This window comes from Psammomys obesus, unplaced genomic scaffold, assembly GCF_907164565.1.
Source record: "Psammomys obesus unplaced genomic scaffold, mPsaObe1.curated_primary_1811, whole genome shotgun sequence".
NCBI classification, from domain to species: domain Eukaryota; kingdom Metazoa; phylum Chordata; class Mammalia; order Rodentia; family Muridae; genus Psammomys; species Psammomys obesus.
Genome location: NW_026596034.1, coordinates 15,509,050 through 15,526,031, shown reverse-complemented (window position 1 = coordinate 15,526,031; position 16,982 = coordinate 15,509,050). Strand labels below are relative to the sequence as shown.

The following is a 16,982-nucleotide window of genomic DNA, read 5'->3' as shown; positions in this document are numbered from 1 at the left end:
TATATATATATATATATATATATATATATATATATATATTCCTTAATTTCAGCCAAGGCAGAGGATGATTTTGATGATGACAGATATATCTTTGAGGGTTCCCTCTGTTTTCCCATGCTTTGGTAGTGACTGGACTCATTGACACAGGGTCGTATGAGAATTAAACGTGCCTAATTTAGGATATTTATGGTAAGCTCCTATCCTGTTCCTTCTCTTCACCTGCTTCCGGTCTGTTCTATTTGCCATTCTGAATGAGAATTAAGCATCCTCCCTAGGGTTCTCCTTGTTATTTAGCTTTCTTTTACCTCAGTGGATGGTTGCATGGTTATCCTGTATTATATGGCTAATATCCAATTATAAGTGAGTATATACCATGCATGTCTTTCTGGTTCTGGGTTACCTCATTCGGGATGATCTTGTCTAGATCCATTCATTTGCTCGCAGATTTCATGATTTGATTTTGTTTTGTTTTTAGTAGCTGAGTAGTATTCCATTGTGTCAAATGTACCACCATTGCTGTCTCCATTCTTCAGTTTAGGGCATCTAGGTTGTATCCAGATTCTGGCTATTATAAATAAAGCTGTTATGAACATAACTGAGCAAATATTCTTGTTGTATGGTAGAGCATTTTTTAGTTATATGCCTAGGAGTGATATAGCTGGATCTTGGGGTGGCACTATACCCAATAGTCTGAGAAAGTGTTAGACTGATTTCCAAAGTGGTTGTACAAGTTTACATTATCACCAGCAATGGAGGAGGGTTCACCTTTCTCCACATCCTCTCCAGCATGTGTTGTCCCTTGAGTTTTTTGTCTTAGCCATTCTGATGGGTGTAAGATGGAATCTCAGAGTCATTTTTATTTTTGCATTTCCCTGATGAATAAGGACATTGAACATTTCTTTAAATGTTTCTCTCCCCTTTGATATTCCTCTGTTGAGAATTCTCTATTTAGCTCTGTATCCAATTTTTAATTGGATTATTTGGTTTGTTGGAGTTTAATTCTTAACTTCTTTGTATATTTTGGATTAGCCCTCTGTCTTATGTAGGGTTGGTAAAGATCTTTTCCTAGTCTGTAGCTGTCGTTTTGTTCTGTTGACCATGTCCTTTGTTTTACAGAAGCTTTTCAGTTTCATGAGGTCCCTTTTATTGATTGTTGATTTTAGATCCTGAGCTGATGCTGTTCTGTTCAGGAAGTGTCTCCTGTGCTACAGAGATCAAGGCTCTTCCACACTGTGATTACCACTCACTTAATCATCAGATTACCATTTTAGCACATAGATATGAACAGCTTGGTCTTCATAAGGGTCCCTTAGCAATTAGAGTGAGGGTTCTCTCTTATGTGGACTCTGTTGCCTAATTTTGAATCACTTAACCCAGCTGTACTACCTTGTTGAACCTCAGAGGAAGAGGATGTGCTTAGACCTAATGTTATTTGATATGCCAGGATGGGTTTGTATGTGGGTGTGTGTCCCCTTTTCTGAGGGGAAGAGGGTGAAAGGGGAAATAGAATGGGAGAGTGGGTCCAGGAGTAGAGGATGTAGGGAGCTATGATAGACATGTAAAGCGAATAAATTTTAAAAAGAAAAGGAAGTTGAAAGGAGTGTACATTTTTTTTTTGTCATCCTGTCCCAGAGGACTTAATTGGAAGACTGATATAACTTCAAAACCTGTCTGTTTTCCAGTTAATCTGGCCACACTGAGAGCAGAAATGGCCACATCAGGAACTGACCTATACCTGAAAGGCCAATTCTTTCTACAGGCATATAGTACATGTTATTCAAATGCTCTGTATAGTTTTATCCTCGCTTGAATCTCTAGCTGCCCTTTGGGTCATCTCTTCTAAAATTGTCTTCGCCCTCTAGCTCCTTATCTTCCCCTTGTTTAGAAGTCTTTCCTCCAATTGTTCCTAAGTCCATGTAATATTCAAGTAATTGTCATTGTTCTTTCGCATATTCATCTTCAACAGCAACATTGGTAGGTAACTTGGAAAAGTGAGTCTTGGTTCACACACACACATCAACACACACACACATACACCAAAATGCAGTGCTCCCAAATGTGTGGTGGAATGACTTATATACGTGGAATTCAAAGCAAGCCGTTGCACTGTATTCTTTAAAACCTATAAAATATCATTCTGAGTATAAATTTATATTTTTTATAATCATCAACTGCTCAACAAATAGGTTTACATTTTTTTTTCCTCTGAACAGTAACTGCAATTGAAAGCATCTGCCTCAGCAGTTACCTGCATTTTACACCCCCCACACACAAATAAATAAATAAAAATAAAAGAAGGCATCTCAAAAACATTTTTGATTGATAAGATATTTTAAGAACTAAATCCTCGTTCAATCACAACAAAGATACACTACTCAGATGCACCCTGAATCTCCTTCAGGATGAAAACCCTTTTCCCCTATTTGCTGGGAGCATTAGCAATTGACAATGCAATGCTGATAAGCTCTGACATTACTTTGTAGTTGCCCTAAGCTAAACACAGCTGTTTGGCCCAAGGCCAAGGTCCAGGGGCCATCTCATTTCCCACTTCTCAAGTTGTACAGTATGAATGTCTCTGTGACCACTCTGGCTCTCAAACCCTGCTTCATACCCTCACATGATCTACTGCAGCCTTTTTTTTTTGTGTGTGTGTGTGTGTGTGTGTGTGTGTGTGTGCGGTTTCATGACAGCTTATATGCTCCTGCTAAGTTTTGTTTCCTTTACTGACCCCCAAAGGTTGACGAAGGACACCCTCAGGTAAAAATTCTGCAAGTTATCTTTTATTTACATGTTTTCGTTGAATGATCTGTGGCACTAGCACTTTTCAATAAATCACCAGGTGATATATTCTTTCATTTAGCCACTCGATTAATAAACATGTTAAGTAACTACTCTGTGAACAGGTTTTTAACAGAGGTCTGCCCTCATCTCTGATTCTAATCACACCAGGCCCCCCTTGGTCTCCACTGCTTTTAAAGTCACAAGACTATCCCATGATCAATTTTACCTGTACCTATGCTTGAGTTCTTTCTTGAGATTTCTGTGCACTTGTCTGTGCCAAACTTGACATTTCTTTAATATTTAGTTTCAGAGAAATCTGTCTCAGAAGCATGTTCATGACCATTCTGTTTGTGCTAGACCAGAAGTGGCCCACATGGTTGCTGCACTTGTGTCCACCTGAGTTGCTGAGTCAATTTGTCTGTTTTCTTTTCTTTCTTACCGCCACAAAGCTCTAAGCTTCTTTAGTACAGGGATTTTGTATTAGCATATATACTACCATTCAGGCAAGCTCTGTGTATGCTGCTGTTACAAAACCCTGAAGATTAATGTGAGAAGAAGTTTTCATTCTGTTATCCATGGGTCTAATTACCTGAGCATGCTGATTAATTGGTGCTTCCTATCTTATTTTATATTCTGAGAAATTAAATATGATGGAATAAAATATTCCTTTGATATCTATGTGCTGCTTTTTACAGCAGTCAACTTTTAATGGTACGTTCAGTTGTACTTTCACAAAACTCAAGTGCTACATGCTGTATTATATTATTAACCTTTTGTTTCATATTTCTTTGATATGATTCCTTTGCACATTCCTTAATCTCACACAAGTCTAATAGATATCCCTAAGATGAAAACTACAAAGGCATCTTAAATAATAGAAGCTAAAACTGGTATCTTAATCCATTGTTCCAACCTAGCAGTACTGTATCTTATAATACTGGCCTGTTTTTAAAGTTCTGACAAAGCAGTTTACTTCCGTCTTTTGAGGGATTTCTTTATCATCTATGGGCTCATGTGTTATAAACTTGACAAAAATTTAGCATCTGGCAAAGAATTTGCTATTTCTTACTGTTTTCACTCTTTTTTTTTTCTTTAAATTAGGTACATCTGTCACTAACGTAACAGCCACCGATGCTGATGACCCTGTTTATGGAAACAGTGCTAAGTTGGTTTACAGTATCTTGGAAGGACAGCCGTATTTTTCCATTGAGCCTGAAACAGGTTTGTGGCTTAAATTTTAAATGTTATTTAATGTGTTTTGCTTCTGGGAAACACTTAAGATCTGGTTTATGAAATGTCCTGGCTAAATATTCCACTGCTTATACCAATAATATTTGACTGCACACCGTGAGGTACAGGGTCAGCCTGCAATCACTGATGCTGATTAAAATGAATTACAGAACCTAGGTTGGCCATCACCATTTAAACAGATGGTCCGATACTGTTTCTCATCCTGGACTAAAGGAAGGAAATGGGTTCACGTGAGGCAGGTTCAATATTGTATTTAAGTATAGATTCAGTAACTTCTTAGTTTTGTCTTGAGTGACAAGTCACTTTCCAGGTTTCAGTTTGTCCTTTTACAAAGTGGGGAAGGATCCTGCCTTTGTGCAGGATCCTTAGCGGCACAATGACCACTCAACACATTGTTATAGCTCTATCATAACATTTATCACAGGAGTCCTTTCTTGATGTCTCAGCATTTGAGTTTTCATAAAGACATTTCTATGGACTAAGTCAAACTCAGTTAATATCACCAGGACTGATTGGGCAGGTATTTTAAAGTAAGTTCCTCAGAAAACAAATTAAAAAATAAACACACATAGATATTGACTTGTCTTAAAATGAGACAATATATAAAAGAGTCTCATTGGACAATACATTCATAAATGATGGCATTCATTTTTAAATGTTTTAACATAGCCTAAAATTAAATTTATTTGACAGGCTATCCTAAGTCATGGGGTTTTATTATAGCATACATAACATCATTATATTTTATTGATGTCAAAGGTGTTATTAAGAACAATTGTTAATAAAAACACGTTCTAGTATATATATATATATATATATATCTGTATTCTCCATCCTGTGGTTTCTGCCTTCACTTTGCAGTTCAGAGGCATTCAACCTACCTGTGTTATTTTTTATTTGGTTCACAAAATTTCAGCACTACTGAGAGAAATTCCATGACTTGCCATTATGTCAGTCATTAATACAATTAAAAATTAAATTGTTCTTTGTGCTTTTCAAAACAAAATCAAAGAGCAAAATATGCATCAAAAGTAAGAAGTCACTTACATGTAAGTAGGTCACAGCTACAGCAGTGACCTAAGTTTGGAAACAGGAAAGCTCTGTAAAGTGCATTAACTTAGGGCTGTGATTGGATTTTTTTCCCCCAGTGAAGAAGGAAATCTATCATAAAGTTCCTGTCATTTGAACTTTTAAATCACTCTGGATAAATCAGATGAAACCATCATTTAAAGAAAAGGGGAATCTAAACATTTCCTGCAATCTTACAACCATGTCAAATGTCTAGGTCTTACTCCTACATTTTTAGTTTCACAGCTATTGTGTGAATATTCAATTTTTTGAACGCCTCACGCCACCCCTCACACTGTCTGCTTTTTTTTTTCCTTACCACCCTCCCTTCTTCCTTCCTTCTCTTTCTTTCATCTTTTCTTTATTTTTCTTAGTTGTACAAAGTGTCACCTGGCTCAGGCTCAATACCAAGACCCTAGATTTGAGTGCTGTCCTTGAATATCTAATCTTCTTGCCCTCACTTCCCAAGTACTAGAATTACAGGCATGAACCAACACTGTAACCAGCTACCTTGAACTTCAGTTGTGATAGGTACAGTTCTGTTAGAAGGGCTTCCATAAAAGACAAACATATTGGTTGGAAAATGTAGTACAATATTTTCTTATTCTGTTTTTTAACTCTTGTTCACCTGGACTTTTTATATACAGGCTAGTATTTGCTTTCAAGTGTCTCACGTTTTATTTCAGAAGACATGGTTTCTTTCCCAACATAAATATAGTAAGAATAATGATGCTTTTTTAAGTATTTTATACCTGATGAATAAATTGTTGTTTGGTGTACATAAATAAAGCTCCCTAATACAGTAAACATTTTAAGGAGATATATATATATATATATATATATATATATATATATATATATATATAGCAATTTGCCTAATTAAATACTTTCAACTATATTCATTATTTTGATTTTCATCCAGTGTAATAGGGATCCATATCACCACATTCACTTAAGCTTTATTGTTTGTAGTTTGCTGGTATAAAATTGTGTGATATGTATTTTCATAAGTTAATTCTGGTCTCAGTTTGAATAATGGTCTGCAGAGAAATGATACTCTAGCAATTCACACAGTAGTTGTTAAGAAAATATTGGGTAGATAAGAGTGACAGTTTTATCTAAAGAAGTTACAAAGAAATTGATTCAAAATTCAATAATAAATAAAGAATAAATGTAAATTATATGCTTAAAATAGAAAAGCACCTGTAAATTATATTGATTAAGGTGTCGATAAGATAGAATCCCTCCTCAGTCAACAGGGAATCTTGCTATAAATGTTATCTAATTACGCATGGCCTTGGAAAAGTGACTTCAGAGTGAAATTTATACATGTCTTTGTAAATTCTTGAATTATTGCACTTGAATATGTTCAGCTGAAAGGAAAAAGTAGTTACTGTTCCTTGGGAATCTAATTGTTATTGTTTCTTTAAAATTTTTTCCCTCATTTGGTTTTTCACAAAAGAAACTGATAAAAGAGATTGAGAGTGGAAGATAGAGATTATGTACAAATAGATAAAATAAATACTATTGAAAATTTGCAATTTTAATTTTATCAGCATGGAAATTGTGTCAAGGTCCCTAGAATCAACAGAATGAATAGGTGGTGGGATTGGAAATTATTAGATTGACTTAAAGGACACAGTTCAGGGATACATCAGTAGCTACTGACTTCTGGGGAAGTCTGAGGACCTGTGGCTGGTCAATCCACAATTCCAAGAACTAAGAAGTCCCATGTGGCTTTGAGGGCCTAGATAGTTCCAGGAGAGCTATTTGTCTCCAGTCACTATTGAGTAGCAACGGTCCCAGATGCGAAGAGAATTATAGCAGCTGTAAGAGCAGTAGCAAGATGACAACAGGTTAGATGAACTCGTCTACGCAACTTGAAGGCAAAGAGTTGAAAAACAAATTTTTCACTAGTAAGTACTGCCTACATTTAGTGTATCTCTTCTAACTTTAGTTAAACTTATCTAGAGAAATTCCTCACTGGTATGCCAGGGGCTTGTCTGTAACTTGGGGCCAAAGCAAGGTAGCATGGAAACTAAAATGAACCTTCACCCAATTTAAATACCTTTGGTGGTGACCAGAGGATAAGGATTATTTGGAAACTCTGAGAAATAGACAATGATATGAAGTTAAGAATGCAAGTTGCTTAATGAGGTTCATGACTGAAAGATCTAACTCATCAGGAAACCAAATTGGCAAGGAAGTTCTTCATGTCAGATAGAAAAGGGGAAACAGAAATGAACCAAGAATAGCAAGATAGTTCTCACTTCATTTTACATGAATCCTTAGCGATCTGGAGTGTTTGAGGTTCTTCATATTGCAAATGAGCGATAGACTTTTATGCGTCTAGAAAGTTTTGTTCTATAACAGAAAAGTCCTTTCTTAAGAAACCAGTGAACACGATGGTAAGAGTAGTAAGATGAAACCTGAGTAATTATCAATGTATCAAAACCATCAAGAATATTCTCAAACTTTGATCCAGATTTAAAATTCTAGATATAGTAATGAAATTTTCAGGAATGAACAGAAACGTCTTATATATGAAGGCATTTGTCATAACTAGCTTTAGGTGCCATCTTGACACATCCAGAAAGAGGAAAGAAATATCAATTGAACAATTTCCTCTATCAAATGGCATATAGACATATCTTTGGGGTGTTTCCTTGACAATGGATTGACATAGGAGGACCAAACTCACTGCAAGTGGTAGCAGGTGCAAGAGTCTATCACAGAAGGGACCTGAAAGACTCTATCTAGCAGTGTTTCAAAGCAGATACTAAGACTCATAACCAAACTTTCAGCAGAGTACAGGGAATCTTATGAAAGGAGAGTTAGTATGAGGTGGAAAGGATAGAAGCTCCACAAGGACCAAATATATCTGAGCACAGGGTCTTTTCTGAGACTGACACTCAACCAAGGATCATGAATGGATTTAATCTAGAATCTCTGCTCGGATGTAGCCCATGGTAGCTCAGTAACCAATTGGTTTCCCATAGTAAGGGGAACAAGGACTATTTCTAACAGGAACTCAAGGGTAGGCTCTTTGACCTCTCCACCCCCCCACCCCCAAGGGAGGAGCAGTCCTGTTAGGCCACAGAAGAGAACATTGCAGCCAGTCTTGAAGATACCTGATAAAACAGGATCAGATGAAAGGGGAGGAGGTCCTCCCCTACAATTGGACTTGGAAAGGGGCAGGGAGGAGATGAGGGAGGGAGGGGGGATTTGGGAGGGAATGAGGGAAAGGGATAAAGCTGGGATACAGAGTTAACAAAATGTAACTAATAAGAAAAATTAAAAAAAAAGGAAGATGATCATGAGGTGGGAAGCAGGTCATTAAGCAGTATTCAAGCCACATTTTCTGCTTTAGTTATGACTCTAAATTAATATCCTGAATTCCTGCCCCATCTTCCTTTTGTGATGGCTTCTCATCTGGGAATTAAAAAATAAAATAAACCCTTTCTTCTCCAAGTTTCTATAGTTTGATATTCTAACACAGCATCAGAAAACCAAACTAAATCAGCATTCTCTCAAAGAGATGTCTCTGCACTTACATTGTCTGTCAAAGATTTCAGAAAGTGACCCAGCACAATTCAGTCATAAAAACATTATCAGTTAGACAGGGTTAGACTCTTTCATTTTTCATAAGGACCTTCTCATGCCAGCAAGGGACAGACATGTAGACAAAGTGAATAAATATTAGACAGAGAATCACTCACTCAACAGGCTGTGCATTGCAGCTATGTGCAAGATCTTTATGAAAATTAGATTGTTCCTGGAGCACAGTCAGCAAATTCTTGGTGTGAAAACATTTTCAATAGGTTTAGAAATTCCAAAGCATAAGAGATAATAAACAACCTTTATCTTGTTTTGTCAAGAAACAACTTTTGGTTTTTGGAACAGATAAATTCTGCTTTCCAGTGCTTATTAGAGTCTCACAATATGGAATTATGTTCTGTTGTCATAACTATTTACTGCATCAGGAAGGTCCTGTCACTTATTTCAGGTATCAGGACCACAAAGAGACACAACTTTTTTTAATTTCTTGTGAGACCTTAACTAAATCAGCAATTCTTGTGTCTATCAACTTCTTACATTTTAAATAATTTCTTATACTAGAAGGCCAAGATTGAGATAAATGAGGCTTCTCTGTTGTATGGGTTTATGTGTCCGTAGGGTTAGAACATTGCACCTAAATACAATTCAAATATTATTTGAGAGAGAATGGGAGAGAGAGAGAGAGTTACCATAGAAAGTGTAACTAGATCATAAAAAATAGAGAAGTTAGAGGATATATATTAGGGTTTATGGCGTTCAAACATTCAAATATAATTTTTTTTTCTTAAATCTTTCACAAAACAACCACTTTTAATGTCAATCGTATCTTGTTTTCTATTGATTTAGAATTATTAACATTTTTGTAACTTCCAAAGTCATGCCTTCAATGTCTAGGTCATTTATCATTATTTCTCCTTTAAATTAAAAAAAAAAAAACAACGAAAAACTTAAAATCACAGTAAATTTTTGTTCAATCAAGTTCTATTATAGAATATAGAAAAGTTTAGTGAAAAAAAGGAAGGAATTGTTTTTTTGAAGAGATTGAAAGAATAATTCTCCTGATTTTTTTTATTAATATGCATTATATACATAGATCACATATTAATGCCATATTTTTAATAAGAATAAATAATCAAGTGAAATTTTGAAAATTTATATATATATTTAATTTTTATTTTTATTAATTACAGTTTATTCATTTTGTATCCCCCCTGTAGCTTCCTCCCTCCTCCTCTCCCAATTTCATCCTCCCTCCCTCTTCTCCACCCATGTCTCTCCCCAAGTCCACTGATAGGGGAGTTCTTCCTATCAGGACGGAATTCTTGTTAGCATATCTTCCTCTTCCTGAGGTCACTTCGATCTTTGTGTCAGTTTTTCTAGCAATAATGATAGTGTAAACAATGCAGAGAAACTCAGTGAATTTTTGACATTCTATATTTGACTGAATTTATTTTTCCTTTTATTGAAATTGGATTTTCTCATATTATATATCCTGAGTAGGGTTTTCTCTCCCTCCACTCTTCCCAGTTCCTCCGCACCTCCCTTCCATCTAGATGCACTTCTCTGTCTGCCTGTTCGACAATGTTGCCAGTGGAAATGCCTGAATCTTTATTTTGCACATGATGGGAGTGCTTACAAAGATTGTTAGGAATCTCTGCAACTTCAGATGAAGACATTCTTTCCAATAGTTATGACAGAAAAATAAAAACATAAGTATTAACAACCACTCCTTAATTGAACATTTATTACATATTTTAGATGGTGCTGCATGCATCCACTTACCTCATCAAATATATGTTCATTTATTTCACACATTGTTTTTGATAAAGGTTCTAAGAGCATTTGAGTGTCACCAAAGACAGATCAGTGATACTTCATTGCATTCCCTGATCAAGGTGTTTGAAGCTCTATCAAAAGTGAATTTGTGTGATTCTGCACCCATTTTTTTTTTTTTTTGAATTTTCTTAAGCCACCACTTGAAACCCATGGTGTATCTCATATTAGGGAAGGTCTTTGACTTGGAAAAGGACCTACTAAAAGTGAAAATAGGCCAAGGTTTTCTCTATAAGTAAGCATAGGGGAGAGACAGTGTAAGTGTTGGACAAGAAGTGGGTGGAAGCAATTGTAAAATGCACCATCATTTTTGTGAATAGCTTTTATTATGGTACTTCAAAAGGCTCAAAATAGCTTATTTGTAGTCTAAAAATATTGCCTTTTTTTTTTCTTTTCTCTCTCCAACACCCTCAATACCATATGTTTGCTTATAACATTTTGGGCACAGACAAGGAGAAACGTAACATTTCTTTCAAAAGCTCTAATTTGAGGCCAGCAGTGAGAAAACAGTTGCAGTGCACCCTGAGCGACTGAAGATGGAACGTGTAAATGAAATGCTGGGCAAGTAAATAGTAAATGCTTAATTATCTGGGGAAACTGGGGTGAAGTTTCAGGACAGTGCAAGTTTGCTCCGGGCAAGCTAGAGTATGAAAAATGACCTGCTTAAAAATAAACCAACTTAATTCATTGACTTTTTTTTTTCCTTGAAACTAAGACCATCTTTCTTCATTGGATACAAATAACATTTGTCTCAGTGGAACCTGTAAAAAGGAGCAAAGAAAAAAAAATACTCCTTTGGGGGAAAACCATGTAATGAATGGTTCTCTTTTAGAAAAATCAAGATAATAATGGAGTCTTCATGGAATGCCGTAACAGAAATGAGTCAGTTTAATGCCGTCAGAGTCAAAGTGATAAATTACAAACACAGGGGGCACAGGGTCTCTTTCTTAATCAGGATTGCATAGGTCAACATGGCTACAGGATTAGCTTCGTGTGTGTCTTCGAGAAAGAGTATTCAGAGATTTTCAAGCAGGCTACACTTGACTATGTGTAAAAGGCTAGTAATGCATTCATAGTTCTTATTAATTTATATTTATTCAACCTCCATATGCTGAATCATGCTCTGGGCACTCAGGGTGAGGGACTGTGCATAACAAATACTGAATATACATTAAATTTATATAATATAATTAGAAAATAATAAATTAGAATATATCTTATAAAGCAGATTACACAACCCATGCACACTTGAACACAGGGAGTGAGCATTATAGAGGAATGAAGTAGGTTACTATCTATGGAAACTTGTATAAAAGAAGAAAAACAGTGTTTTCTTAAAGTTCCCAGAGGAAGAGTTTGATCTGATGTCAACTGGTGGTCAACTTGGGCTTAGGAGAACTGCTAATAATGTCTTGCACTGAAACCTATTCAGCTGGTGTTATGATATGATGCAAACCTGAATCTCAGTGTTCAGGACGGGGAATGAGCAAGACTGTGTTTCAGGCCACAAAGGCTACACAGCACCCGGTCTGCATCTCTCAAAGAAGTATTTTAAGTAATTGATCTATATTGTCAACTGTGACTAGAGAAAATGACAATTGTGTTTCAAATATTAATATAGTTACTATCAAAGACATTTATGTATAAGACATAAAAATCTTAACATGGAAAGGAGAAGAAAAAATGGAAAGGAGGAGAAGAGGAAGAAGTGGAGGAAGACAGGGAGAGGAAGAGAGGTAAGGAGGAAGAGAGGGTGTAGTGATAAATTTTAGGGGGTGGGTATATACCCAGTGTAACCGGTGCCCTGGAATCAATCCCTACATACAGAAAATATGTAATCTGTTGTAAGATTGTCTTCTTAAGTCCCTCATGGTATCAGATTTTTATTGTAAGAACTTTTCCATGGAAAATAAAAAGGATTAGAATTCTGAAGTTTCAACATTTTCATTAGTTTATATGTATGTATAAGTAAGTTTTTTATAGATTTTGTGCTGAGATATCTCATCTTATTAATAAGAATTATTGTATATATCAATGAGGTTTAACATGTTTCCATCCATGTATATGCCATGCCTTAATCAAAAACAATTTAAAGTATATGGGTATTAATAGTGATTTCTAGCCATTCATAATTTTTAAAAATACACTGTTAAGGTTATCTTTATAGATTAAGAATAACTTTAGTTTTGCTCTTTATGGATTTTTTTTCCTTTTTTTTTCTGCTTAATCAGAAAGTAGAAAATAGTTTAATTAAAACTCTAGCTTCTTACAATCCTTATTTTAATTATTATTTTTTTAAAATTCTTTATTAATTACACTTTATTCACTTTGTATCCCCCCTGTGGTTCCCTCCCTCCTCCCATCCCAATTCCTCCCTTTCTCCACCTTCTACATGGATGCCCCTTCCTAAGTCCACTGATAGGGGAGGTCTTCTTTTCCTTCCTTCTCATCCTAGTCAATTAGGTCTCATCAGGAGTGGCTGTATTGTCTTCTTCTATGGCCTGGTAATGCTGCTTCCCCCTCAGGGGGAGGTAATTAAAGAGCAGGCCAATGAGTTCATGTCAGAGACAGTCCCTGTTCCTATTACAATGGAACCCACTTGGACACTGAACTGCCATGGGCTACATCTGTGCAGGGGTCTTAGGTTATCTCCATGCATAGTCCTTGGTTGAAGTATCAGTCTCAGGAAAGTCCCTCGTGCTCATATTATTTTGGTTCTGTTGCTCTTCTTCTGGAGTCCATATAATATAGGATAAACCTACTAAAATCTGTACACCTAAAGAAACTAATCAAGAGGGAGGACTCTTGCTAAAATGCTCAATTCCTATCCAGAAAGGCAAAGAGGATTTTTTTTTTTCTATTTGGCTTGTTGAAATGAGACAATAAGTGCAAATTTCTATCTCTTCTGTGATAGAAAAATTCCACCATCAGGAGCACAAAACTGGAGAAACAGTAACAAATATGAAATACTGATTCTCTCAAAGCCCTGGAGATTGGAGTTAAAAATCTAAGCAGAAGTGGCATGGAGAGCAGGAAAACTGTCACCCAAAATTATTTGAAATTATTGGCTTCTTCCCCATTATCTAGCACTATCTGCACCCATTTCATGGCCGACTCACTTTTCAAATTTTCTGATCACACCAATGCTATGTTGTAAGGGGGTGGCCCACAGAGGAAAAGGGGTAGGAAACCCGCTTTCGTCACATGTGAAGATTCTTCTGAACCTCCTGAAGGGTTCCTCAGGAGAGGTAGTGGTTGTTGTTAACTCTGGTTCACCCACAAGGTCAGCATTCAAGAGGCTTTTTTTTTTAAGGAAACAAAAATGGAATCCCCATCCCTGAGAAGAGCTCCTTATGGCCTTCCTTCTTTCTCTTATTGGTCCTATCTTATTTCTATATGTTTTTACGAAAGAAAACAGAGAGGGGGCAACCCTTCCAAACATTCATGTTTAGAGCATTCATAAAGAAGAAGAAATTCATTTCTATGTCTGCTTCCATGCTTGATCTAGAAAAGTCTTTGGAGAAAGGGAGTGGTTGCTCAAAGGTTGCATATTGAAGATATGAAACTCAGAAGTGGACACCAGATACAACTTTTGTGAACAAGTATGTGCTGGTGGTCTGTGTCAAGGTTTGCACTCTTGCTTAACCCCATGCTAGATAAAGTAGCTATTTAAAAATATACCAGTCAAGATACGACTGTAAAACTTCTTGAGACTAAGTGGTGTGGCTGCAGAGGTGTAGGTGACGAACACACGTGACATATAGTTCATAGTCAATATGCGTTTGACAAATTGATGAATACGTAGCGATATGTGCGTAATGAGAACCTAGAGTGATTAACTTTAACACTACTGAAATTTGAACCTCCCTGAGGTGTTTGGAATTCCTAAATTTGATAATGGTGATGAAGAGGACCTAAGTTAACTTTACATTTCTAATAAGACTCTCCTCAAGATTTTCAGATCTGAAAGCACAGTGAAAGACATTTCTTTCCAGCTTTGCTGGTGATTAAATCTTCCTCTGTGTAAGCAAGAAAGCTGGGTGCTTATGTAAATTTAGAAGCAGTTATCTATGTTCATGTTTGGTGTTTTCTTTTTGAGACAAAGTAAATAAGTAAATCCTGTGATCACATTAACTGTCTAAAATTATAAAACAACAACAACAAAATTTCCAAGCACGTTGACCTATTACATTTATTTGGATGTGATTCAATCAGCATGACTGTCTGGTACCTACATTTTTAAAATTAAATTCTTATTTTTTATATTAATTACAGTTTATTCACTTTGTATAACAGCTGGTACCTACATTTTAAAGGAACTGATTGTTAGGTTGAGAATGGGCTTTCCAGTGCTGAACATAGCTGTAGTATAGGAAGACATTTTGGGACAAACTCTTTGGATATGGGTGGTGAAGACAAAGGCTGTGGAGCACACAGAGCCCTCAGCCACCTACTCTTTACTGCCACAGTGGAAAACACTGGGATGTGCCTGGAGGGAACTGAAAGCAAATGCATATTTTTGGTTAATATTCATCCAATAACAGCATAATGGATAGGATCAGGATTTTTTTTCCAGCTTACTGTCTCAAGTTCTTAAAAAGATTGTATTGGTTTTATGTATCTGTTATGACATTCATTTTCCCCTTTAAGATCTATCCCAGTTTCATATGAATGAATTTGAAATGATTTTCTGAACAGTCATACTTATTTTCATATATTTTAAAGTGAAAGTTGTTTATTTAAGAATTTTCAAAGACCAACTTATTTCGACAAGACACAAATCCATGAAAATTCTTATACATCTGAAATGTGCATGTTGTGCTGACAAGATAGCTTAATGGGGATCATTTTCCTGGAAAACTTAAGGATTGCATATTATCCATAGCATTACCTCAAAAATGAGAAAGTGTGTGTGTGTGTGTGTGTACAGGTAGGAATAGATGTAGAGACAGATACAGATCAATGTCAACTGTAAGTTTAAATGTTACAGTTCCTTGCCCCTGGCTTCTATTGCCTCATTCTGTATCTTTAGAACTTAAGACTAAGTTAAATCACATCTTCAGAAATGCTTTGCCAACAATAACAATTTTCTATTGTGGCAAAGGTGACTTCAGATAAAACTTCCAACAGGAAGGATTATTAATAATTCAAATTAAAAAAATATTTTATACACACATAATTATTGGAAGCTTGGGGAAAAAAATTAACAATAAAAAAAATTCTTTAAAGTCTTAGTTATACTTCAAGTTATTCCAAGACCTCAGTAGGGATCAATTAAAAGGTCAAAGAAGCAGCAATAGGTAATTACTGTTTCCTTATACATTCAAACTTAAGAAATACCCACATAACTCTTTATCTCTTGGGTAAAACACTAGAGACTAACACCTCTCTTTCTGAGAAAGACTCTTGAAATATATGCATATCAATAAATGTTTTTATGGTATGAAGAGGCATCCTACTTCATTTGTCTCCATATATCATATCCTGCCTCTCGGTTATGGAGCTCTCTTACACAAATCAAAAACACCTGCCTACAAATTGTCTGTGCAGAGTCAGCTGGGTCCACCTGTATAAGTTAAAACAACAACAACCCAGATATGTCCATAGGACAATCTGAACTAGGCAAGTCATCAACTGACGATTCCATCTCAGATGTGGCAAATTGAAAGTTAAGACTCAATCTGGCATTGTAAAAATTAATAATAATAATATTAATAATAATAATAATAATAAATTATAATTGGAAAAAAGCAATACAATTTTACTATTAGATGCAAAACTAATAACCCTTCCATAGCATTCAATTAGTCGGCATGTTTGCCTAAATGTGGCTTGGACTGTATTCTCCCAGAACCATAAGTCCATATTTTCTGGGTAATTTAAATAAGGGCTGTTAATTGTACTGGTTTATTTGTGATTCATATCATAAGTATACGTGCTTTAAATTGCTATAAAATTATTACAAAAGAAACTAAAAAAGAAAAAGAATTAGACTGTATCTCCTGCTATACTTGGTAAATAATAGTATCTGATTATTTGTGAATTGTAGCTATGACATTGTTGATTGCAATCCAGCACACCAAGGCTGCCTGAATAGACTGTACATAACACTAGATCACATTAACTGTGCCGTTTTTACATGTGCTGTTTCTCACATCTATGAGCCATGGTGCCTTACAGTAGTGACATCAGTAACTCTACATATAGCAAACAAGAAACCCAAATGAGGGCATCAGTGGTAGTAGACACACACACAAACACACACACACACACACACACACACACACACACAAGGCACTTTCACAACTTTCTTAGATGTTGAAAAATGGGTGTTGAAACCTTCAGTATATGTGGAAGACAAAAAAAAAAGCTCTAAGAAAATGAATTTTTGGAAAGTTTTAGGGAAAAAAAAAATCCCAAATCTGAGTTTCCTATCATTGACTATTTTTTTTGAAGGAAAATGCTTTATTTTATAAACATTAACATTACTT

The 16,982-nt window shown here is 35.7% G+C and overlaps 1 protein-coding gene across 4 annotated transcripts in view; it reads left to right on the top strand.

Annotated features, from left to right (window-relative positions):
• Window positions 1-16,982, top strand: part of Cdh8 (cadherin 8) — a 425,418-nt gene that overhangs the window by 196,996 nt on the left and 211,440 nt on the right. For 3 of the 4 annotated variants that reach the window (XM_055621036.1, XM_055621035.1, XM_055621033.1), the window contains exon 4: window positions 3,883-4,002. The exons of the other annotated variant lie outside the window; for it this stretch is intronic. In XM_055621036.1, the coding sequence (XP_055477011.1) occupies window positions 3,883-4,002 (120 nt within the window). The remainder of the gene's footprint in view (window positions 1-3,882; window positions 4,003-16,982) is intronic. 4 annotated transcript variants of the gene reach the window in all.